Below are 26,385 nucleotides of genomic sequence, written 5' to 3'. Positions count from 1 at the left end.
CCACCCAGATTACCACAGGTGTAAGATTACAGTCCACAACAGCTTTGAAAGCAAAGTGGGAGCACACTTAATAATACTGTTTTACCGCTTGTGTTTTTAATTCTCCTGCGTAAGAACTAACAGGCAGTAATTAGATAGCTAAACTCCAGCTCTTTCCCCTTTACGCTAGAGGATTTGGCATATGCTAATTGTCACCAGATCATTTCACATAATTGCCTTTTGGCAAAACTAAGTGGAAATTTCCTGAACATCTTAAATCCTTGCTTCCCCACGCCCTCCCCTCAGTACCTTCACTCCCTTACAGGAAGGATGCTGAAAATGTCAAGCATGGTGGCTTAGTTAGTGCTCCAATATTCAGGGGGCACTTCATCATAGTTAAAGGGGAAAAAAACCCAAACAAGGTTCTTTTCTTGAATGAATTGCAGGACACATAAAGCCAGGAAGCTGATTTTGTTGTTTTGTCTAAGAGATCACTAATAGAGCATGGGGTTGGTTTTTTTTTTTTTTGAAAGCCGGGAGTTCTTGCAGGAGCAGGTAGGTGCTTGCTGGGAAGTGGTCAGGAAGGGAGGGGGAAGAAGCAGAAGGATGCAAAAGTCTGTGTGTGTGTGTCCCGGCTTTTTTTTTTTTTTTAATGTATTAAGGGAGGGGGGGTGTGTCAGGGTTTTTTTGTCAAGCTCTGTCTAGGGGGGATATTGTCCCATCACATGGTTGTCAGTGTTCCTGTCATCATTTGTGTGAAAGAAGAAAATGAGCCTCTTTTTTTTAGCAGGGTGAGTTGTGATTATCAATGGAGGCCTTGTCTCCTGCTACAATGGGCAGTTAGCTTAGGGCAGGACCTTAGGCAGGAATCAGCTACATTAAACTCTGAAAGGGCTCAGGCCACTGTATCAGCCATAATGGAGCAAGGGGAAGTAGTTTTCAGGAGAAAATGCTTAGTCAGGTGTGAAAGCATCCTTAAAAAAATAAACTGTGACTCCACTAGCTAAACAGATATGGGTAAAATTAAATCTTTGATTTTTTTCAGGAAATGTTTCGTCACTGGCATTGAATTTTTATGCTTGGGAAGGGGATGAGGACCAAGTTATGTATAGCTGGTGGGTTTGGTTGGCTTTAGCTTTTCAGTTAACCTGGATGGTTTGCAGTTTCCTTGTTGAAGTTTGGGGTGCCACCCAGAGCGGCTGCTGATGTGGGTGAACCCTGGGGCCAGAGTGGTGCTTACTGATAGGTGCTTTGCTTTGGGTGTTGGTGACCCTGGCTGGAAGCAGAAGAATATTTTGAGATTTGCCTTTTCTTGCAACTTAGTTTTCTGATTTGAGGGGGGGGGTGGGGGGGGTGGGGTGATGGTGGTGGTGTCATTCCTAAGCAGAACCAAGGAGAGATCAACCTTTAGGAAAAAAGAAACTCTCCTTTTACGAACATCTTCGGAGCAGCTCAGGAACATCTGTTAGCGTTTCACTGGCCATCGTCAGCATAACTGCTATAGCACCATCTGGAAAATACAGGGAGACAAGTTATAAACCTGTTTTTTAATGTGAACTGGTATTGAATGGTACCCTTTGCTAAGCCCAGGGAGCAGCTCCAGGAGGGCCTGCTAATTCAAGACCACTGTCGACCTTCTGCATCCACCCTGGAGGAGGGGAAAAGGCTGACAAACCCTCTTCTGTGCTGCTTTTGTTTTATTGTATTAGGCTCATAAAGGCACTTTCAGGGCCCATCTTTCTTCAGCAGAAAGGGAAAGCAATGGGGAAAGAGGGAAGAGGAGGACATGGCAAAAAAAGACAGGCGGAGCTCTGGCTCCGTTTGTTTTCAGTGATTAATAGGTTTTAAGGTGAATGGCCAGCTCTCATTCCTCCACTGCTACTTGTAGTGGAGGAAGGGGAGGGGGCTCTGGGGGTCCAGGGTGCAGGTGTCTGATCAGTCCCTCCCTTGCTACATTCCCAGTTGCAGGCGGGTGGGGGGAGCCCGGCGGGCAGCAGCCCATCCCTTTCTCGCAAATAGGACTTCAGGCTTTAAGTACGCTTCACGGGTTGCCTCGGGTTGGGGAAGGGGGTCCCTCCCTGTCTGCGGCCACGGGAGCTGTGCTGGCGGCAGCCAGAGTTTCAGGCTGTGCCAGGGCAGGAGCATCCCCCCTGCCCCTGGCCTTGGCTGCTCGGCCAGGGAAGTGGCGGAGCAGAGTCTCCCGCCAGCCGTTCGTTGAGGCCGAAGGCTTTGGCTGCTGCGATGCTGTGATGGCATGATGGCTTTTTTTCAGCCTGGGTGGCTTTTTTTTTGCAGATCTGATTTTAGTAACATCATGTTATCCTGTTGAGGACAAATCCCCTGGCCTCTCTGGCATGTTTTTCTCTGACTTTGAGTTGATACCATGTTTTTATTACCAAAGCCAAACAAGCTATGAATTTGCAAACAGAAATTGCAGTAACAAACTCTTCCTATTTAAAGGTTTGTTTCTCTTTGTGTGCTCAACAATACAATGTTTCATCTCATGCAAGTCTTATGTTGCTTTCAGAGACTTAGGAACTATTGATTTGTGCAGCATGTATTAACTTCTTCAATAAATAGGGAGTATTCATCAGTGGGGTGTATTAAATTGGGCTGTATACGCAGAGAAGCATCTTTCATCCTGTTAATGAAATGTCCTTACCACGCAACAAAGACTAATACATAGCAATTTATACACACAGTCCCCTGCAGTTTAAATCTGAAGTTCAGATATTTTTTCGTTCCCTAAAGGCATCCATCAGAACTTAGGCTAAATGGATCTCAGTGTCCCTCTCAAGCATATATGAGTCCAAAATTTGTCGTGGAGTTCGTTTTGGTTTTTGGGGTTTTTTTTTCATTCCAGAGCTCCATTATTGATTAAAGTCATCTGTGTTTAAGCACTCCCAGAAGCATTTCAGATTCATAGGGAGAGATTTAGTAGTCGAGTCCCTATGGGGACAATTTCCTCTGGTTTGCTTCAGGCGGGGGTTATCAAGAAAAGCAAACTTCTGTTGTTTTTTTGCAATTCTTTACCGTGCCCCCTAACCCAGCATATGAGACCCCAGCTTTCAGTGGAGAGGAGTGATTTATCAGCAGATGACTCAATACTTTGTAGATGCTGGGATTTCTCTCTAGAAATCTCCACTTGTTCCCATCCTGTTACCACATGCCCTGATGCTAATCTGTGCGTACCAGCGCAGCTCCCCTTTCCATGCCTGACATAGCCATAAATGGAGTTCTTCAAGTTGCCAGAGAAATTCCTGCATTTCACAATGGCTTTTAGCTTAAAACTACCCTTGATAAAGTACTGGCAAATGTATATTGGAGAAGGACCTTTTTGCAGAGGGATGGCTAAGGTGTCCTCTATTGATGGCTTCTGTGGTTTACCTTTCATTGCCAGTGGATGGGGTTAGGACCACACGTGTTACTCTGGCAGAGCTCCCATTGACTTCAAAGGAAGATGCATGTGCAGGATTAATCCTTCTCTTTCCCAGCTAGTTCGTTTTCTCTTTTCCGAGGAAGCTTAGTTAACTTCAGGAATGCTACTTTTAAAGAGCAGCTCATTTAGCATCTTATGTATGATTAGCTTGGCTTGTAAATTGTCTGTGCTATTCTGAGCAGAGTTACAGTCCCTTTTCCCAATGTATGATAAACAGTGTGAAACAGAATACAAACCTAGCCCGGGGTAGGGATATAGATGCAGGCTGATTTGGAGGGGCAGTGGATCACGCTCCTCTCTCCCAGAGAACGTATTTTTGAACACATAGATGGTGGTTTCCCCTTTCCACCTGGTACACTGTCCCCACACCTTTGCCTCAGCATCACCAGAGTGGCAAAAAGGCATCCTACCGTTATGTCAATTGTCTGCTCAACTGCAGGGCAGTCACCCAAATAAAAGTTACTTACCTAGGGAAAAGTTTGCAGACTAAGATTCAAACTCTTGCTTGTTGATTTTAAATTTTTTTTCCCCTTCTGCTTTTTATTTTTCTCTAAAAGGTGTTAAGTAAGATATGTAATAATTTAGCACTCATGCTGTTTTGTGGAGATATTGCAGGGCGTCTTGGTATATCAGAGCAGTGGGTGGTAGTTCTCCACAGTTTACATGTAACCCCCTATGGTATATCTGGCTTTGGTGATGCAGGCATGTAAGTCCCGCTTTCTTCTCACGTGTCGTTTCTTGTTTGTTGGATTAAGTCTGGCCCTCTAGTGTTATTCTGTCACTTACTTGTCTTTTTAACTAACCAGTTCCAGTTTCTATGAAAATAAGCTCTTCCTGGAAGACAGCCCTCAATGTCTGTCAGGATCTGGATGAAGGTTTGATAGAGTTGGGAGAGCACAAAGCTACAGCAGCTACTAGCTGCACTGTGGGTCACCTAACAGCAAGAGTTCACAAAATTCTTGGACAGCAAAAATCCTTCTTAGTGGGAATGGTTTTTTTTTGTGAACCAGATCAACTGGTCATTTGGCATATAAGGTCATGTGTTGTTGAGTAGATGCCTGCTCATGGTGTGTAATATGAATTGTTATGTGAAGCCCTTACCAGACCTTGCAGTTACTTTCAGACCGCTTAGATTGGCTCACTTGGAAGAGAACAGATTTTGGGTTAGAGCATCTCCCTTGGCTTTTTGAGTTAAGGGGCTAAATCCCCATAGCTCTTCTGATGTGAAACCGTTATGGATCTATGTGGCAAAAAGTTGTGCTTGGTTGCACAGCTGTCAGAAGACCTGACTTACAGCCCAACCAACACCACATGCTGTAATTCATAGCGTTGGCTGTGACGACCATGCTCTGTCCTGCGTGGTGGCCACTTGATGTGGGACTCCCCTGTGCCATGTGCATGGTGTTAGAGGGGAATCGTTCTGTGTAAGGGCTGCAAAAAGAAATAAACATGGTAAAAATTGTGGGAAGCGTAAGCGTTGCTGTTTGGCTTGCTTCTCTTGGATGCATACTTTTTTTTTTTTTTGCATATTATCAAAGGGATGAGTCAAATAGCTGCGTATGGCAGGGGCTGGGGCTGGGGGAGCCTCCAGGGGTGGGGGCTCTGCTGTCTCTTGACCAAAACATGATGGAGCGACTTCTTGTTTGTTCGGGGGAAGACTGACTTTTCTCTTCCTCCTAGCTCTCAGTCTGTCTTTCCTCTTCCTTTCCCTCAGTCTAGAAACTCATTGCCAAAGAGTAACTGAATTATTGTTTAAATGCTTTTAAGGGAAGCTTGGAGTGTTTGAACTGAGATCAGATTGTCTAAAGGCATGGGAAAGGCACCTGAGTTTGGGGGTGCTGGGGAGCAAGCAGTGGGGTCAGAGCTGTCCTTGGGCAGGAGAGCGCTGGCAGACCCTGAACGGCAGCGGCGCTATCGAGGGCTGCCGTGGTATCACTACTTTATTTTAATGTGATTCCTTTTACTTGATGTTAATGCAAGTTGTTCCTTACTTAAAGTAATAAAAGGAAATGAAGACACATTCTAAAATGAAACCTGACTCTAATCCATTCATCATCTAATACCAGCCTCTTTATCTTTGCTGGTACCTAATCTGGTTAAATGTCCCTGTTGTAGGATTTTAGTGAAAATCCTCTATGGGGAATAGGGTTTTTTGCAATTGGATTACTCGCAGTAAATGGTCCAGCAGTTCACTTGTTTCAGCTTAATTTTTTCTTTGTGATCTTGTACGGGTAAGTTACAGTTCAGCCTGCCTTTTCCTTTCATTCATTCACTCCTTTTTTTTATTGTTGTTAAGAAAAAGATATTTTTTTCCCCCCAGAGCTAGGAATGTGTCAGGGAAAACCTCACAATATCTGCATGATTATTCCCCCCACACGAGTGTTAATTTCAGTGGCTTTATCTGTGTTTTTGCCATTATTTATATAGCTGAATATTTTAGTAGCCTAATTCATCAGTATCCAGTTTCCATTTATTAGCACTCTCTGATGAATTGATAATTAATCACCTCTTCTAAAAAATATATATATATATAAAATATGCAGGTGATCGCTTGTCAGCTTAATGCTTGCTGATGAAGGGAATACTCTAGCACTACAAAGGCTTTTTATCTGGTGTATTTGCAATGAGCAGTAAAATGCAGAACTGAAAGTGAGGACAGGAAGGGGAAGGGAAAAGACCTACAGGTCAGTGAGCATTTGGGTCTCTTGCTAATTAAATGGGGGAGTCTGTCAGCCCCTCACTGAGGAGTCTGCCTGCGTCTTGGAGGTGAAACACAAGATTATAAAATAAAAGGGAAAAAATTTAAAGAATTGCTGTTGCTCCGTACAGGAGCACAACAGGTCAAAAAGATTAAAGAAACTCAAGAGCAGGGAAAGTGTGCGAGGAGGTTTTAAGGAAGAGGGTGGGAAAACTACAAGGGTGACACTGAGAAGGGATCTGGAAAAGTCTGAGGACCGTGTTGAAATCCTGGGTACTCAGACTTCTGTATGTCGTGCCTCGTGCTGCAGTGGGGAGTACCCAGCACTCCTCTAACGCCATCGACCTTTTTCTCTTGACAGTCTAACAAAGTGCCAGTTGTGCAGCACCCACACCATGTACACCCTCTTACGCCGCTTATCACATACAGCAATGAGCACTTCACACCGGGAAACCCTCCTCCACACTTACCAGCCGACGTAGATCCCAAAACAGGTAGGTGGGAAATAGTTTGGGGGTTTTTGAGAGTGGGTGGGTGGATCTTTCCAGTTTGCATATTATGGGGAAGGAGTGCAGGAGGAAGGATTTCCCAGGCTGGAGCACCAAAGGGGGCGTGTAAAATGTCAAACACATGCAAGAACGCAGATGAAATAGTTTCTTTTTAAGCCAGTTAGGCTTCAGAAGGTCACCTACTGGGTGAATTTGCAGGGTGACACCAGAGTTGCATGTATGAGGTCGTTTGCAGGTGTGTTTCTTTGCAGGTGTGTTACCCCACCTAGTAGTTCTATCTACCAAGTGCTTGGTTTGCATGCATGACCCAGAGAATTAAACATGTACGTTCTGTGATCTGCACTTACAAAATTGCAGCTGGAATTTTAAAGGTGGTGGGTCATGACCGGTTTCAAAATGAATCTCTTTTAATTCCACAAGTCCCATTGTTTCTGTGTCAGGAGTTCAGCCATTTTTCTCCTACAATGTTGAATTTTCATCCACTCTAACTACTTAGCTCCAGCTCTACACTTGCAACTCTTTTCCCCAATGTAAGTCTACCCAACTCTCAGTTCAGCCTGAAGGGCAGTCTTCTTGAATATAGAGCACTGCGTAAAACCCTGACTAGATTTATTGGTGTTACAGAGTAGAATTTACATGTTATTCTAACTTTTTAAGAGTCCCTGTTTAACCCGAGGGTCCAGAGAAGTCAAACAGTGTAAATCTTCTTTCTTCGGGCTGCATTGAGTTCCTAGTGACAGTGGTTTTGTTTTTGTTAATCCAAATCCCAGCTAGTTAATTGGGAAGTACATCAGAAACTGAATTCTCGTCACAGGAATCACTCTGTGTTGGCCCTAATGTATGCAGATAATTTATCTAACCTCCAGCCCTTGAATGAGGCTGTGCATTAGCTGGTTTTCACTCCCTACGCTTCAACTGGGGGCCCCCTTTTAATTGTGCTTAATGCTAACTTCCCATGGCTTAAAAGGAATCCATCTCGCCATCCCTGGGTATTGCAAGTGAATGGCATAGTCAACCTCTCATTTAAATAATGGTAGTACAGGGAATAGCTTTTAAATGGTTATCGTAAAACATATGATTAACGTCTGTAGACTGTTTACTTTTCTTCTGTGAACATTCTTTCAAGTGTGCAAATAGCTCGCTGGATGGTTAAAGCCCAGTTAATCTGTTTGGGTTTTGTAATGGAGAAAAAGCAATGTCTGCATGAAAATGTCACACAAGGAGATTTAATTTAGAGATTAAAAGCTTCCTGAGTGACTTAAAAAAGTAGTTTTTAGCCATGAATACAGTACCCCTTCCTTTTAATGCTCTCTGGTTTAGTTTTGCTTCTGCTGTGTAATTGTGCTCTGGCTTGTTAATTGAAAGACCCAGTCTTGTAACCCTTACTCCTCTGAGTAAGGAGCATTAAGATTTAAAGCTTGTGTCTGGAGCTGGTTTCTGCACTCCAAGTAGGAAGCGCACCGATCTCAGAGAGGACGGATGGGCTCTCTGTCCTCCCCTGCGCACCTTCAACATCTGCCCCCACTTTTACCAACCATTTCCAGGGGCTCTCACCACCACTCCTAGGTTTTGGGAAAGGTTTCCTAGGTTTGCTCAAAAGCAAATATAATTTGCAATTACAATGACTTTCTATCTCGTTTTGGAGTTTACTTTGGAATAACGCCACACTATTGAGTACCCAGTCAATGTATGGGTAGGGCCTGTGCTCTTTTGGTGACTTTGAGACTAAAATAGCCATGAAGTTGATACAGGGACCATCTTTCTGATGAGTGTTTAAGACAGCGCCTAGCACAGTGTCACACCAAAAACTATAACTGAGACTCCTAAATAACAAAATAATTATCTCTGATTGGAGAGGTGACCAAGGGTGCAAATCACATCAGTTTTTCTGGTTGGATCTCATTTAACAAGATGCCAAGAGGATCACTTTACAAAATAAGTAGGGGTTTATTAAAGGCTGGGAAACAGCCTTGGGAAACCCAAAGTGAAGCCATGAGCCATTACAATTTTTTTGTAATAAAAATACAATAGATAGCAATTTAGAAGCGTATGTCCTCTTTCCTTGTATTTTATTTATTTCCATGTCTCAGTACTAATGTGGCTCTGTGTTCCTCTTCCATAGGAATTCCAAGGCCTCCACATCCTCCAGATATATCTCCTTATTATCCGTTATCACCAGGCACTGTAGGACAAATCCCCCATCCGCTAGGATGGTTAGTACCACAGTAAGGAGTTCCATTTTTTTAATTTCCTTTTTCTTTTTTGATGTGTAAAATTTATGTTAAAAATTGTGTGTGTGTGTGTGTGTGCATGTGTGTGTGTGTGTGTGTGCATGTGTGTGTATGTGTGTGTGCATGCGTGTGTGTGTGTGCACTGAGATAAGTCTGTTTGCCAACTGCCACTTCATTGAGTGGTTATGAATTTACCCACCTCATGAAGATTAATTAAAACTTATGCCAGGTCATGTGGTCTTAAACAAACGTGAGCAGTTGGACACAGCTTTGCATGTCATCTGAACCAGCTGATGGCTCGTGAACCATGAATTCTGCAGAAATGTCCTTTTATTGTTAATGCTCTAACACTCCACTATATGAGTTTTTCTCAGGTTTGGTTTTCTGTGATTTGGTTTTCTGGGGGCTCAGGGTGGTTCTCATGGACTCTTTTTCTACCAGGGCTGTCCTCACCATAAATGTGCAAGTTTAAATTTCATTGGCCTTCCCCATTGAAACCCCTTTAGTTTTTCTTGTGAAACAGTAGAGCTTTACATCGGCCAGTGAGCAGCATTCCTGGTTGAGATGTGGCTGGGCAGTTGGCATCTGAGGAATGGAATTTTCGTGCAAACAAGAAAGAGGAATTAGTTTACTTTAAAACTAGCTAAGAAAAAAAGCTGTGGAAAGTTAGTTTGGGGTTTTGTTTTCTTTTCAGCTTCTTGTCTCCCACTTGCAGAGCTTTGTTGGGTATGAGGTTCCCTCCAGTAATTGAGTCCTTATTTTCTTTTTTTTTCTTACGTTGCTGTCTGTGCAACAGGTTTATAATGCATTTAAGCACTGCCTAGGCCTTTTGTGCTGTATATTGGATTTAAATACTTACAAAAGACATTTGTATTGCTGGATGCAACGGTTCTGTGCATTATAAGTCAAGACTATTACCCTATTTTTCTCACTTAACAGGCCTTATCAATTTTGGGGAGATCATATTTCTTCAGACATGAATTGCCCAAAGCTAGAAATAGTTTGTTCCTGCTTGAGGTTGTTTGGCTAGCTGTGCTAGAATACCTCTTCACAAGTTTGCCTTCCATAAGGAAGTGGAGTTCACACCCCGTAGGAGAGCAGGTCAGAGCAGGGGATCCACACACACCCCCCCAGGTCTTGGGCAGCGGGAAGGATTGGTGTCAAAGGCTTTGGGGCCCTTTCTCAAGTACAGCAGTGTTGATGCAGGAGAACTGGAGCTCGGACCTCAGCCACAGCAGCCCACTTCTGGTCACTTTGCAGGCTGCTCTTCCTCACAGGGTGATCATGCAACTTGTTTGGGTAGAGGCTCTCCCACCCAGAGGGTGAAGTGTCTTCATCAGCTCTGCAGAAGTCTGTTTCTCCAGAAGAGCACAGCATGAGCAGAACAACCCAGAGCATTGCTCCCTGAAATCTTAAACTGAGTGATTTGTGTTTTACATAGGACACCCTGAACGCTGGTAGAAGGCACATCGGCTCCTTTTCTCCTTCTTTCGTGCTTGCAGGGCCTAGCTGCAGTAGAGTGGTCTCATGCTCCTCTGTTGCAACTGCTTAGCTCAAGTTTGCACAGTAACAGCCTTAGCATTTGAAACAGGTACATTCAGCTAGTGCCAAAAGTCAGTTACGTTAAAGACGAGAGCACAGGGAAGAAATTCTTCACTGTCGTTGACCTGTGCCTCGTTGCTCATCTGTGTCTCGGAGCCTTACATCCTTATGTGTGCAGACACAGGTTTGTCCTGCTTGAACCTCATGTCGTGGCTGCCAAACCATGCGAATGTGGCCATCTGTGGCCAGTTTCACCAGGCAGGTGCTAATGGCCACCCCTGTCACAGGAAGACTCTCTCATTACCACTGGTTTATAGCAAGTCAACACCCATAGCATACTCATCTACCCACAGCTCTTACAGCTTCTCCGAGTGTTTTATTGAGGAGTGATACCATCACATTTGCTTTTGCTCTAGGAGAGTAGCGTGGTCAGCTTTGCAGAAGTAACCCATGGGTTTTATTTCCCCTCTTGTTGCCACTTGTGCTTCACCATCAACTTCCCAACCCATCTGTCCTCAACTGGCCTGCATGTCTTTAGCGTAGTACCCCCCTGCAGAAAACATCCTGCCCAGTCAGATGATATATTGAAGGACAGATGAAAAGAACTAGCCAGCACAGACAAACCTCAATCAGAAAAAGTTGTGTGTCTTTCATGAGGATGCTGTTTTGCATGTTGCTGTATTTTTTAATTATTGTAATGAGGTGTGATTGTCTATTGGTTACCCACAATACTTCTTGGGGACTCTCCCCCGGTAACTCTTGTCAACACTTGTTAATCTGACAAAAGGCTACAAATTAAGCTCTGTTAATTTAATGTTTTCTCACCGAGATCTAAATACCGAAAGAGGCCCAAAGCGCAACTGAAGTCCTTTGATTCACTGTACTTTATTTTGGTATAAATTTACATTCATTATTGTTTTCCTTTGGATGTGTAGCCCTCAATTAGTGTGATGGCTCCATTAAAGCAAGCGAGACTTCGCCTTTAATTATTACAACAAAACACCTAGTTTCAGCTTGGGGAGAGGGTCTCTATTGACATAAGCAGAGGTTATAAAATTTAATTAGCCATTCCTATCAGATTTATGGCATTCAAATTGTTCTGTGTTTCTTTCCTTTGATCCTTGCTGTACAATCCCCAAGATTTTTGTTCTGATCAAATGAGAATAAAGCTTACTGTGCAGAGAGAAGTTTTTTGTTGTGTTTTTTTTTTTTTAAAACCCTTTTTTCTTTCTCTCATTCTCTCTTTCCCTTCTATTTTGCCAGGCAAGGTCAGCCAGTGTACCCAATCACGACAGGGGGTTTCCGCCACCCTTACCCAACAGCTCTGACCGTCAATGCTTCCATGTCAAGGTGAGTTCAAATGTTGAGGTCCTGAATCAAGAGCAAATGTAACTCTTACTGCCACCCTCTCTAGAGGAGAGCATTTCATCTAAGAAGCGTATTTCTGAAAGCACTTCAGTTAAACAGTGAACCTTAGTTGTTAGGTGGGTTGGAGGAGTAGGGGACAAGGGGTACCTTCCCGTTTGAGGAGAAGAATGTGTCCTAGTGCTGTCACTGGGCTTTAAGAATTTGGTTTTGAGGGAGAGGTGGAGGAGCGGGAAGTCGTCTTCAAAAGCCAAACTAAATGAAAAAGCTGGGAGAATGTGATGTTGAAAAAGCAGGAGGAGAAGTTGTGATACCTTTTGCTATCTCAGTGGCCATCACCCAGCGCAGCGCTCTGTGTGTGAGAGGGGAGTCTCAGGAGGGAGGAGGGCTGCTCTTCAAGCAGAGTTGGGAGGAAGGTTATAGCGCTGTTTTCCCTTACTAAAGCTCCAAACACTGTCAGTCAACATAAAAGGGCCTGCCTGACCCTCTAAAGCTTTAGAAGTATATATTTCTCCCCCTCCCTATCTCCAATTAATTCCATCTAATTTTCCAGGGGCTGCTAGTTTTATTTACAAACTGGTTGGCAGCACTATGTTTAAGTAATCACTAATTGCTCCTAATGATAGTTTTATTTTCTGTTCATCTGATTTTCAGTCTGGTTAATTAAATCGGTGGAGGTTTAGACTTTCCTGATGGGCTGAAACAGCTAATCCATTTTGATGATGGCACATAATTAAATTAGCATGCATTACATAGCAAGGTTCCACATCTCTTCCCTGCTCTGTCCCTTCCTCTCCATCTCTGCAGTTTAATATGTGAAGGTTGGTGTATAGGGTATTTAAGGAGGAAAAGATTGGGGGCAGTGTTGGGAAACACACTTCATTGAGAAATGGAAACCTGTAGCTAAAACTCATGAGTGATTCGGTAGGGAAATAGTGTGTTGTGTAAAAGTGAGAGTAAAAGTGAAAAAAATTAAAATTTGCCTGTGTTGCTCCAGCAAGTAGAGAGACAACTGGAAAATGAACTTAAAAAAAAAAAAATAGACCCAGCAAAGGGGAGAAAAAATCCTGGCTTGGGGAGAGAGCTGCAAATTTAAACAATGATTCCCTCCTTCCATTTAATGTTTTAATATCTATAAAAGACTTGCAGGCATGGTGTGAGGCAAAGTAGAGCTTGATTTAGTTTAATTATTATTAGAGAGGCTAGTCATTTGAGGGAGGGGGGAGACGTGGGAGGGGGGAGGCTATATTCCCAAGATAGGCTTTATAAAAGGTATCTAGTTAAAAAGAGTACACAGCAAATTAAATACATTATTGTGGTAATGGGACGACAGAAGTAGAGGTCTATTATACTTATGGCAGTTATAGGAAATGTAGGCTCCTTGCCCTGTTCTAGCACATCCTTTGATATTCATTCCATTCAGCAGCAGGGCCAGGACTTCTCAGAATTAAGTGATGGGTCATTATACTTTAAACACCATGGAGAAGCCTAGATTGGCAATTAAACAGCACTTGCTGACACTCGCTTGTGCCACCCTGTGACCCCCTTTAGATTGAGTTGTTGGAGCTCGGGGCCCTCAGCCTGCTAAATTGGTAGCAGGCACTTCTCCTGACGAGGGCTGGCTCTGAAATCTGCCGGCTTCAAAGGGAGCAAGATCATGTATAAACCATAATGTGGGTGCACCGTGGCTCAAAAAATAAGGCAGGAATAGATGAAATGTTACAAGTGCAAGGGGAAAATGAGAGAATAATGACAACTCTAATGCAACTCAAAGCAGAATTGTTGCACAGAAAAATGCATCCCACTGCTTGTGCATAAAATCAAGGCAGGCAGATGACATCCAGTTAACAGAAACATGTCAACAGTGAAGTAAAGTGAGAGTGAGTAAGAGAGAAGCCCCTGAGACAGCCAGGAACAAAAAATTAGTTGTCCTTAACAAGTTAAGACTCATCATTATATTCTGGCTTGGAGCCATAAAAGGAGACAGTGGTGTATAATGAGCTGCTTAGAATTTTTAGGGTGTTTATTGCAATTCATGGAATACTTGTCTAGAAAAAATAATATGGGGGGATGTCTTAGGCAAAGGTGAGGGGTGTGCATATACGCACACAGCCTTTCTTTTTGTCTCTGACATGAGCCCGTACGCGCACACGTGCTCAGGCGCACACGCAGGGTGATGAATAGATTTAAGATGTTTATCCTTTGTTTCAGCCCAGAAACTTCTCTCCTGGTTTCCCATACATGGGAACACCCTCTGGGCAGACCGTGCTCTGATATGTGGTTTGACGCATGTTTTCTCATGCCCGCCGTATCAGCTGGAGTGCCTGAGCTCAGCCGTGGGACAGCCCTTGCCCTGAGTAGCCAGCACAGCTGGGAGATGGGGCTGGCGTGCCTGGGGATGCCCACGCTTGCTTGCAGACATGCCCTTCATGGCTGTCCTCCCGGCAACAGCCCCGCAGGACCCTGGTACAAGGCTTGGGGTTGCTGTGTTGGCTCTGCCCAAACGTTGAAGCTCCGGCCTCACCCCTCCATCCACTTTTGGACCACATAATACTTCCCAACCCTGAATATTCCCTAAGCTTAGTAATTACAGTTCATTAGTTAGAGTGTGCTTATGAATAGTTTATAAAAGGTTAATGGGTGACTAATAGTGATTTTCATAAATGGTTTAGACTATTAAGGTAATGTCTTCAGGTTGTTTTAACCATTTACAACTCTTTTCTCCACTTGTAGCATCACCCCATTCACTTGGTGTGCATGAACATGCTTCTAACATCTCTTGATCTTTCATTACCCCTCTATAATATGCTCTTAATGTAAATTGAGACAGGGTTAGCTGACTGATGGGCAAACAGTGGACCCACTATGAAAAAACAACTGCTGTGAGAGGAAATCAGGAAATAATTTAGCAGAATTACGCCAGACAAACACTGCACAGCAGTTAAGTGGTGGCAGTGGAAAATACCTTCTGTAATTGAAATTTCGGGGGAAATTCACTTGTGCTGAATGTAATTACTGAAGTTGGAGTGTAGCCAGGAACTTAAAAATTAACACTCTTCCCCCACTCCTGTTGCCCTGTGAGTGGATGTCTACATGGAAATAAAGAGGCACTCAGACCTTGAGCTGAGCCCTCACCCAACCCCCTGAACTCCATGGGTTTATGAGAGCAACTTTGGGTTCTGGAGCATGTTTTTATAGCCCCAAACATAGGAAGGGGTGTGTAAGTCCAATAGGCAGCCTTGTTTCTTGGGGTAGAGAGATTCAGTGTGAAATAATGAATGGTCATTGGTAATGAACACACTTCTTTGGGGAAACTGCCACCCCAAAAATAACTGCTGAGCTGCAGCTGCCTGTTGCCGAAGGCTGCTGTGTCTCTGAAGTCTAGAGCTCAGTGGATAAGATCTCATCCCAGCTGAAGTCAGTGGAGGCTTCAGGCTTTCACACGACTGCATACCCAGGCTTCTCCTCCTCCACTGCCCTTCCTTCCAGCCTGGTCACTCTCCAATGTGCAAGTACTTACTCTGTTTCTCTAAATGGTGTTTGAGAAAACATATTTCCCATCATGAGTGTGGCGGGGTTGCGTTTACATTTTTTGCAGATTTTCTTCACCCTCCTCAATTTTTTATTAGCTGGAGGTACTTAAATCTTCATCAAAAATAAACAAATAAAATAACCCCCTATCGTTTTTTGAATTTGTTTCTTTTGAACATCCTGACCATACAACAATCCACTGTGTAGGCAGAGCTCATTTTGCAGTGTGTTTTAATTTTTGACCAGATCCTTATTTGAGAAGCAAGTCTATGACCCAGTTATCATGGCCACATCATGGGATTCTCTTCAGAAGCTTAACAAGCATCGTCTTTTGTCCCCATTATCTCCAGCTGTAGTCATCTTTTGTGGTATTTGGGAATCCTTCTCCAGTGATGAGTCTAATCTCATTCAGGTCCACTCTCATACCCTTCTGTCCTTGTGCTACCACTGGGCTCAGCTCTTCTTCCTTGCTGGTACATGCCCATTGCCCTTCCCACTGTGTCCTCATGTCAAACAAGCCCAGCTCTTCCTGCCTGCTCTCTGAAGGTAGGCTTTTTGTCTCCATCTTCATCCTTCATTGTCCTGTTGTCACTGGGTCTTGTTCCAGTTTGAACCCTGGCTAGCCTCAGCAGCGTAGCAGTCTCTTGAACGCTGGGTCTTGCCTGGGACAGACAGTCATGCAATAGAAGGTTGTCAACTTTTTATCACTGTGCTTATACCACTTTCAGTGAGGTCAGGATTTTGCCGTGGGTTTTATTTTTGCCCATGTTTGTAAGCTTTTTTTTTTTTTTAAAAAAAGCTCTCACTGTCGTTTTTTATTGTTTGCATTGTACTATGGCTGAAGGCCCCGGGCACTGTGTGAACAAACTTTAAGTATGTCCAATCAAAATGCATACACACAAAAATAAAGAGAGGGAGAACAGAAAAAACTGATACAAAGGCCCAGTTTGTGTGTTGCGATGGTGAAGCAATTCTGTGGCATAAGTAGTACCAGGACATTGGTCTCCTTGCAGCCTTGCCATTGTCTTCTGTTCTGACCTGCCATGCACCAAAGAATTTTCCCAAATGTGCATTTCTCTCCCAGCTACTTTTGTCAGAGAGTGGGGAAGGCATTTTGACAATCCGCTTGGAGATTTGCATCCCTGAGTCTTTAGCAGAAGCAGGAATGGCCATTTTTCTGCCTGTTCTCCTCTTCCCTTGCTGTCGCGCCCTCCTCCTTTCGTTCTTTCCACGCATTTGTTTGTGAGGAGCTACAATTCTCCAGTTTGAACAATTTCACATTTTCCCTGTCAGTCCCCGCTCTTCCCACCACTGCCTTCAAAGACAAAATACTTCTGTCTGATGATCCTGAGTACCACCAGCTGATAGACAAAGATCCTCAGAGCTCATAGTGGACAGTACCTCTCGTTCATGAAAGTACTACTGTGTCATCTTGTGAATGCAGGGAATGTCTAAGCAGTTTGGGGTGGGGGTGGAGGGTATTAAGCTCAGTAATGGAATTTATAAGAGGGGACAAAAAAAAAGAAATCCCATTATATTTCTAGTACTTGTACACAGTCTGCTTATCCATGGTATATCACCCCATTTTAAGTCCTATTTGATAGAAAAACTTCATTGTATATTGACGATAGAAGAAATTATTATTTATCTCATTGCGCATTCCATGTTCTTGGGGTATTTTATTTGGACCGAGATGGGATGAGAGTAGGGATTCGCAATGATAAAAAACCTTGTTGTTTGCCAGATCACTTTAGCTTTGGAATTTTGGGGGAAGTTATTTCTGAGCCAAATTTTAGGCTAAATCACATTCCCTGGAAACCTGTTGACTTGAGTGGGTTTTTTCTAAGGGAAAGGCAGTCTTTCCTTATTCACAACAAAACCTTTCTGAGAGTGTTGAGAAGTGGTGATAAGTAGTCAATCCTGCTTTTAAGGAATTTGTTCATTTTGGTTAAAAATTATTGTGTCATGTTCGTGCTGTGGCCCCGACTGAGCAGTTAGATTCATGGAGAAGGATTGCACATCCCTCTGAATCCAGTTGCAGGGCTGGGGCCTGTCCATGTATATGACCATAAACCATAAAGCTGACAACATTTTTTCTCTTTAGAAAGGCTAGACTGTTATTTTGCATGCATTTAAGCCTTCCTAGATTGCCTTAATGGGTAAAAGTTGACTTAATTCTGCAATCTTCCCACCTTCTGTTAAAACAATGTGGTTCAGAGATTTATTAGACACAAATAAATATTTTCTTTCCATCAACAAAATGTAGCTGATGAGGCATCTATAAGGATTATCAAAAATGCATCTAGTTTGTGTTGGCATTAATATTTTATTTTGCTGTCAATATGCAATAAAAGATGTCATCCCAAATTCACAACATGATTCAGAACTATAAAAATTGAGTCCTTTGTTGCCACACATAATTTCTTACCAAAGAAATGGACTGGTGGATTTTCTTGCAGGTAGCTGAAATTCTACTTTCATCCAAGATCATCCAGTTGAATTTGCCTTTTGTTAAAGATGTTAAAAATCATGATGTCTCATGTCAGTAATGATAATGAAGGGGAAGATTGGCTTTAATGACATTAGAAGAGTCATTATGTTTAATTTATTGCTAATTAATGCTGCCAGCTTTCATATGCTTTGTCTAGCTGTCATGTGCTTGTTATATGCCTTTTTTTTTTTTTTTTAATGTGTGTACACATCCCTCCCCATTCATTCATTTTTATTCTGACGATTTACACAGCTTTCTCTCCTCTAGGTTTCCTCCACACATGGTCCCGCCACACCATAGTTTACATACAACTGGAATCCCTCATCCGGCCATAGTCACACCAACAGTCAAACAGGAATCTTCCCAGAGCGATGTCGGCTCACTCCACAGCTCGTAAGTTGTTGCTTCCCGTGTCTTCTTTTTAGACCTCCCAAAGCATCACCTGTGCATGTGTGGCTTTTAAAAAGGCTTGGTTTTGTGGGGGTGTTTTTGCTGTGAAATGTTTTTTTTTTAATTGCCTTTTCTTTTCTGTTCTAATTGATTTGAACACGGTTTAACTACTAAAGTATGTCAAAATAATGGTAACAGTCTTTCAGAGTCGTTCTGTGACATAGACAAGTAGTTATTAATTTCAGTCATTTTAACAAGGAAGTGAAATTTTCTTGATCAAGATTCAAGCTTCTTGACTGGTTTCCCTGTTATTTAGTGCCTAGTTTGAAGCCATGAGGTACTGGGTACACAACAGGAGACAATAAACTAGAGCATAAATGGCTTGTTCAAAGCTGCAGAGAGAGCTGGTACCAAGTTGAGGTTTGAACCGAGGAGAGCCCTGGTCTGCCTCTGCCCCTAGTGCTTCTGGTGATTCTTGCCTTTCATTTCACAGGTGAAGCAGAAAGACAGCATTTTGGTTCCCATTGATGATGGGGTGTAATTATTTCCTTTACCATCATGCTCACAAGCCCTCCCCATGAACCTGTTTTCCTGGGTGCCCATGTCCTTCCAAGGCTCTTCTAGGGGCTAAGAGGGTACTTGGTAATAATTGTGTAAACATGAGGTGGATTTTCTTATAATGCTCTTAAAACTGTTCTCATACAGCAGCCAGGGTGAAGGCTCTAGAGAACGTTCTGGTCCTCTTCCTAGAGATTTCTGAGGATTAATGCTGGAGAGATTGAGAGGATTAATTTAATAAATTCACATGGTTCTCACTGTGACGCTTCTGTCTGTTGTATCTTTACCCTTCAGAAAACATCAGGACTCCAAAAAAGAAGAAGAGAAAAAGAAGCCACACATAAAGAAACCTCTTAATGCATTTATGTTGTATATGAAGGAAATGAGAGCGAAAGTTGTAGCAGAATGCACATTGAAAGAGAGTGCAGCCATCAACCAAATCCTCGGTCGAAGGGTAGGTGACAAGGGAGAAGCACAAGCAGCAACTGAAACTCAGTAGGAGACACACCTTCTGAATCACTGTGTTTTCCTGATAGCTTGATAATGGATAGGGAAGTTACTAAAGCAAAAGCCTTGGTTTGGTTTTTAGTTTTCGCAGACGCCTTTTGCCAGTGGGGTCATTCATGGGGAAGAGGGGGAGTTAAGTAATAGCAATGTTATCGCAATGTTCTTTCCATGACCTGTAGATGGAAAAATCTCAGATTTTTATTTTGTCCTAAAACAGGCAGAAAAGTAAATGGGGAATGAAAAAGCCTTTTGGTACAGTACCAGTATTAGCACCTGTGAGAGCTAGAAGAGGAGAAGGGAATGCCAGTGGAGAAGGGAGGGGGAGACCTCTTAAACCTGTAACTGAGATCTGGCTCAGGACAAGTGGTTCAGCTTCTGGACCCTCTCGCCTGCTCTTTGATTAGTTTTCTTAATTCTCCTCTCTCATCAGGAGACAAAGGTGCCAAGTGAACATAAATGATTAGTTGTGACTCAGTTGAGTTAACTGGAGTTATAATCTGGAGTTATAAATAAAATATGAATGTCAGCATGCCAGATCATCTGTTTTTATATTTTTTTTAATGCTAGCTGTATTTATGTATAAATAATACACTTTGCTGTTAACATGCTTTAAAAAAACCACACACTTGTGCTTCTTATTTTGTCATTTTCTCTTTTCTTCACCTCAGTGGCACGCGTTATCCAGAGAAGAACAAGCGAAATACTATGAACTAGCAAGAAAGGAACGACAGCTTCATATGCAGCTGTACCCGGGCTGGTCCGCACGGGATAACTATGTAGGTTCCTATGTAGGTGGAAATTTTTTTAGTAGTAGAGCTTGTAGAAATGTATATGTGACCCGCTGAACTACGACCACACATTGCACACAAGCACTACTTGGAAAGCGTGCCTCAGGATCCCAATCTGGTAACAACAACGTACGCTTCCCTCTGCGATACTAAAACTATTGGGGATAGTTCCCAGCCCTCCACTTGGCAGAGGCTTCCTGGCTGGGACTAGTAAAAGGTTAGAATTGGGGCATGACAGTAGCGCTCTGTGAAGAAACTCTTGCCTTCACTTTTACCAGTGTCTGGAAATGCTGTTTGGCTTGCTGGTCATTTTAAATTCCATTTTTTAAAACAAAATTTAAAATTCCCCTAGTATGGCTCCTCTCCTTTCCACCAAAAAGATGAATAATTAGTGTCTTGTGCTTATCTGTGTGAGAGTATAGTGGAAAGTGGAAGAATGACTTATCCTAGCTTCAGAGAAGGACTGGCAAAACCAAAAGCATGACTTGTTTGAAAGTCTTACTCTCAAGTGGGGTTAAATGAATTATTCCACGCTCTACTGTTCTATATTTCAATCATGTTTTGTTTTTCTCATGGCCATGTTATCTGCCCCCCTACCCCGCCCTCCTTATTTTTTAAAAAAGTATTTTGGAGTTTGTGATCAATTCATGGAGCGTTTTTAAGATTCACCTTCGCCTTTCAGAAAGCCTGTTCTGTAGCTAAAAGTGGTAGAATTTTCTGTCTGTTAAAAACATAAGGCCAGTGTTGTAACCACTTACCAGTAGTATATAACCCCTTCTTCCATGAAGTCTAAGTGGTGCAGCTGGTAGTAAGTGTTTCCAAGCCTAAACCCATAAATTCGTGACGAATTTGTGGATTGGTGGAAGCTCTAAACACTCTTTAACAGGATTATAGCAGCGTCTAGATTTTTTTTTTTCTTAAATTAGCTAAAAATCACCTAAAATTTTCAAGATCTCTAACTCTGGAATAAACCCTGCTCCCTACCTTCCAGTCAGACTTCCCTGCAGGTTTGGGGACCAGCAGCTGTAAGATTGATGTCAGTTGTGTAGTGTTACACATTCTGTTTTTGTGGAAGTCTGTCTCTTCCATCATCGTCATCATCAATGCCTATTTTACTGTAAATATCCTATTTTGCCATAAATCACATAAACTGTGTGCTTTGTATATGGCAACATTTATTTCTATGAGAATCTGTGCTTTCACATGTATTGATGGGAAGAAGCCAGTTCAGTCTGCAGCAAAGCCTAGAGCAGCAGCAGCTCTACACTCTTCCACCGTTCCAGCGGTGGAGAGTGCTCACTTATTTAGCAGTTTGTACTTAAGGACATTTTTTCAAATCCTGTTCTTTCTTGATCATCTTTTCTTTCCATTTGGCTCTGTCTTGCTCCCTCCTTTGTTCACCGTTGCAGATGTAGCTGTGCGTGCTCCTCAGAGGAGACCTCATTAAGCCTGATGAGGCACTGCTCCTGCTTAAATACATTTTCCCTTTCTTTTCGGCAGAGTCTGGCCTGAGACTGTCAGACCAATAGGCTTGAGGTAGTTCCTCGGCACTGTGCAGTATCGTCTTCTTGGGTGTTCAAAAGGGAGTATAGGCTTGACTGAGGTTTCAGGAATGCTCATTCTGTGCACTGACTGTGCCACCGACAGATGGGCATGTACAAAGCCTTCAGTGTTTAGGACCTTTTACTTTTGTCCTCACCGTGTGAGCACTGAGAATCCCTTTCTTCTCGAGCTAAAAAGGACAGGATGAGAGAGCCGGAGCTTTCCCAGCGGCTTGATGCTGTACCCCCAAGTGACCTTCAGGGGGAACCTTCCTGCCTGAGGAGAGCGCGGTACCTTTGCATCATAGGATTGCATCATCCGCAGGATTTATTTATTTCTCCTCTCCTGGTCCATTCAGAGCTCTCCGAGTTCCCCTCCTCCCTCAGCCTTCTGTAGGGTCTTGAGCCCTTCACACATCTAGCAGGGAAGCACCTTTGGGCTGCTTGAAATGGTTAAATTGTTAGGCACCTCACATCACGCTCAAGGATGAGGCCAGCTGTAGCCCATGTCTTCAGAAACAGGAGCAGTACATTCAAGAAACACAGCTTTCAGCCTGCTCTTAAATGAGAGAAGAGGATTCAGGGAATCCCTCGTGGCTTGTTGGTGTCACAAGGCACATTTGCTCTTCCTGAGATCTAATACAAGATGTTAAGCGGTGATGAGCGCTGGACTCAGAAGTATGTAAGGATCTAGTCACCTCGCCTGCCGCCTGTCTAGAAAATTAGTACCAAAGAACTCTGCAGTCCTGTCAAAACCCATGTTGGTTTGGCTCTGTAGAGGGAGCTGCCAAAACGGTTAGCAAGTATAGACATCCGCATTTACTTGCAGCCTCAAAATTTGTATAGTACAATGATGGAAAATGTTACAGACCATCTGCTTAAGTCTTAGGAGGACAACCTGAGGCAAGGGCAGAACAGTGTCTTCTGCAGAGCACTTGAAAACTGCTGCCGTAATTATTTTCTTAAGTCCATATATTAATTTAGCTATGTAATCAATTATCTTCTTGTGGCAGAGAAATTGAACAAGCAAGCCAGGTGATTCTTCTCCCTATTTCCTTTGAAAAGAGTGTAAAAGAAGTTAGTGGGATCTCTGTTAGTTCTTTGTTAGGAACAGTTTTCAAAGCTTGTATAGAAAAGGAACCAGAGATTCCTGGTCCCTGGCTGACATTCCTGTCTATCAGCCATTTTTAACAGATTGCTCGCTGAAGGCGGGTGACTGCTGACCTCTGTTCTGACTGGCCCTCATGTAAAGAAGTTGTAAGATCTCGAATTGAAATAGCCCTTGAATTCCCAAATGTACTGCAAAAATGAAGCAAATTTGCTACAGATGCAGTCTGCTAATTAATGCAAGTGGCCTTGAGATTAAATAAAAATCAGGCTTATGGTCCTGAGGCAGTTGTCTAGTTTTGGTTATGTTGTTGTAAAGCTGGAAAAAATTCACCAACTTTCACAGAGTTACTGTCAGTCTAGATCAGTATAGGTGGGGCAAAGTCTGAGCCCCTTGTATTTTTATGTGACAGGTGGACTTCAAGATACCACATTCTCTCCTGTTTTGTTCTTAGGGAGCTTTAGGAGCCCTGCTTGTCTAACTTGTGTGCCTGTCATGTTAGACTCATGGCTGCTATAGCAGTTGACTCAAAGTGACAACTTTCTGTATCCACCAAAATTACCTCAGAGGTGTTGGAGATGATTTCTCAGCAACGTCGAGGCTACAGGATTAGGTGCATGTTGTTTAAAAAACCTTTAAAATGGATGGTGCACGCAGCTTTTTCCATCATCAGAAGGCTCTCGTGAACAAGACTGTGTTTGTTGCAGCCTGGACAGCAGGGTGGCAGTTTACAACCCTGAGCAAGCAAGGGGGAACGAGTACAGAAGCCCCATGCCAGAAAGCCGGCTTTTAGGGAGGGAAAATACGACAACAGCAGATCAAAATGCAACATTCGTATTGGGGGATTTCTTACTAATACATTGCAGGGAACGTATCATAGTGAGCATCCCAAATATAGTGGGTGTGCCAAGCTGAAGCCCATCTGAACCATTTAGCTGGGAGCCAGACCAACCTACTGGATGAAAGATGTCCACCATGTGGGAGAACTTGGCTTCCCCACATATGTGTCCAACCCTTCAAAAGTGCTGTGAGGTTCCTTCTTCCACCACATGTTTATTCCCTCTTGACCACAAGGGACTGGTGTCTTTTCACCAACTTCTCTTACTACCATGTCTTCAAAAGCTCTTGTGCTGTTCACAGTTGACATGCTGGCTCAAAAGTCATCTGGGGAGCCGTGAAAATGAAGTTACTCTGTCCCCTACAGTGGCCTTTGTGCACTGCTCTGCAAACCCTGTAGCTCAGTGTTAGAAGAGTTTTCTTAGAAAATAGGTTTTCTCTTTTGAGCTGTGCTTGTTGCTTTATAACTCTTCTCTTGGAAAACAATTTTTGGGTTGCCACAGTTGTCCTGTCCCATACTGCTGGAGGGAAACAGAGAAAGGGCCTTTCTCCCTCCAGTCAGAAACCACAACAAATTGTATCATCTTGTGGGACAGTATTTGGGAAAGGGAAAGTTTAGGTTACTGGTTATTTTCCTTATGATAGACCAAAATGTGGGAAGGGTCTTAGTTATATCTGGATTTTTTCTTGTCCTGGCTTTGCTTCCTAGGTTGTCAGTGGACCTGCAGGTTAGGAATTGCACATTGCTGTGGCTTCCTTGTCTGCTTTATCGGTCGGGTTTGGGTGCTGAGGAACTCGAGGGGCTCAATCTGACCTCACTCATGCATTCTCCCTCTTCCCTTCCCTGCCCTGCCCTGCCAGAATTAACCATGAATGATTTTGGAAACTTCCAGATGCAGGAGCATACAAGTGTCAAATGTTTTTGTCTTCATGATGATCTTACCTCAAAAGAAGCATCGTGCAAGTTGTTCAGTCCACTCCCCAGCTTCTTATGGCTTTGGTGGGTGTTAGCATTGCGGGGGGCTGCATCAAGGCTATCCAAAAAGTCACAGGGTGGGCACTCAGAGCCGTCCCCAGGGTTCAGCATTCCCCCAGGGCACCCCAAGCCTCCCTGCACCAAGGGTGAGCCACGCTGCGCTTTGGTGTCTTCCCCCAGGGAGCTTCCCGCACCAGCCACAGCCCTGTTGTTCGGTGCCGTCTTGTAAGGACACATGTTTTGGGTTTTTTTTTTTAATCCTTCTCATTTGTGTATGTTTCCTGCAGGGAAAGAAGAAGAAGAGGAAAAGGGATAAGCAGCCAGGAGAGACCAACGGTAAGTAAAAATAAGTCTAAATCTCTTGCTTAGTGGAAGTGTGGCAGTCCTGGTGTGACGCTCCTAGGTATGGGGGAGGTGGGTGCGAGTCTCCTGGCCTCACAGGGAGCCAGTCCCTATACTAGACAGCTTTTTTTTTTTTAATGCACTCTAATTATTTATGCATTATTGCCCTTCTAAAACTAGTAACCAAGCCATTGCATGTGAGAGCCTCCTGTGACGTTAGCTGAATTTGTACGTAGCCATTGCAGAGCCTTTAACTGCAGAGCCGTAGTTGTGATGCCTATGCCATCATTTATAAAGTTGTCTGCTTATTTTGCGCATATGTGTGTGCGTGTACGTACGTATGTATGTGTTCGGTATTAATTTGGGCTGTACCTGTGTGTACTGATGCATGCCTTACAGTGGTAAATCGCACCCATTTTAAATTAAGGAGGTTTGCCATTCTATATAGGAAATTAGAAATACTGCATAGGCAATCTCATAGTCAATTTTGAAGAAGCCCTGACTTAGTTTTTTTGAAGCCTTTGTATAATTTGTTCTTTTTTTTCAGAACACAGCGAATGTTTCCTAAATCCTTGCCTTTCACTTCCTCCGATTACAGGTGCTAACGTCATTTTGAGTCATTTAAAATAGTTTATAAACTGCTTTTTAATTTTTTTTCCTGCCATTATAGATTTTAACATTAAACACTTATGACATTAAGAAAAAATACCATCCACACGTTTTGATAGTGTTTATTATCTATATATCTTTATATCTATTATATGTTTTATAGTATTTTTTAATTTTGTTTTTCGTTTTTGTAACAATTGCTATTAAAACAGTAATACAGTAAAAATAACGCAAAAGTTGTACTAACTGTGCAAATTGAATATGCAGTATTTCTTTAAAGAGACTGATAAAGAATGGAAGCAAGTCAGTAATGAACCTCCTTAATCTAATGGCATTTTTCATGGCTCCCACTAAGTCTTCTCACATTAGCATGCATACGCATTTTTTTATTATTATTTTAGTTTTGGATTTATTTTTTTTTTCTTTCTGCTCAAGCCTGTTCATTGCAATTCACTAGCTGTACTAACTCAGCACCTTGCCATGCTTTACGTTTTATTTTCTGGCTGATACTAATATACTCATTCCACAATCTGCTTATTCTTATCCATTCTTTTAAATACAAATTAATAAAACCAAATAAATTGAATGTTATTCCAAAAGCTGCATTATCCCAGGAGATATAATTTCCTTTTTTTTTTTTTTTCCTCTTTTTTTCTCTTATTTTGTATCTGAGTTGAAGAAAAAAGCATGTTCAGGATCTAACTTCCATACTCAGCTTCTTTTCTTCCTTTTTTTCCCCCTCTCAAAAAAAGAGAATAAAAAAACCCAGCCCAAATAAATCTTGCCTGAAACATCCTGCTAGACCAGCCACAATGACTTTCCTCTACCTGCTCTTTTAAAAGGGAAAGAAACAGTCCTTTATAAAGGGATACTGCAGCTTTAATTGCAACAGCTAATCTCAAGAGTTGAATAAAAATGTGATTATCACTTTTTTTAACTTTTAA

The 26,385-nt window shown here is 42.8% G+C and overlaps 1 protein-coding gene across 9 annotated transcripts in view; it reads left to right on the top strand.

Moving 5' to 3' along the window:
- The window catches only part of TCF7L2 (transcription factor 7 like 2), a 181,053-nt gene that overhangs the window by 148,395 nt on the left and 6,273 nt on the right, over positions 1–26,385 (top strand). For 4 of the 9 annotated variants that reach the window (XM_086466807.1, XM_086466806.1, XM_086466812.1 and 1 more), the window contains 7 exons: positions 6,478–6,610; positions 8,748–8,850; positions 11,662–11,748; positions 18,053–18,178; positions 19,028–19,187; positions 19,909–20,016; positions 24,778–24,826. In XM_086466807.1, coding sequence (XP_086322933.1) covers positions 6,478–6,610; positions 8,748–8,850; positions 11,662–11,748; positions 18,053–18,178; positions 19,028–19,187; positions 19,909–20,016; positions 24,778–24,826 — 766 coding nt within the window. Of the gene's footprint in view, positions 1–6,477; positions 6,611–8,747; positions 8,851–11,661; positions 11,749–18,037; positions 18,179–19,027; positions 19,188–19,908; positions 20,017–24,777; positions 24,827–25,379; positions 25,431–26,385 lie in introns of all 9 variants that reach the window. The other 5 variants (XM_086466805.1, XM_086466809.1, XM_086466804.1 and 2 more) reach the window with 3 other exon arrangements.

The sequence above is a fragment of the Leptosomus discolor genome, chromosome 6, assembly GCF_034619465.1.
Source record: "Leptosomus discolor isolate bLepDis1 chromosome 6, bLepDis1.hap2, whole genome shotgun sequence".
Lineage (NCBI taxonomy): Eukaryota > Metazoa > Chordata > Aves > Leptosomiformes > Leptosomidae > Leptosomus > Leptosomus discolor.
This window is presented reverse-complemented; position numbering and strand designations above follow the sequence as displayed.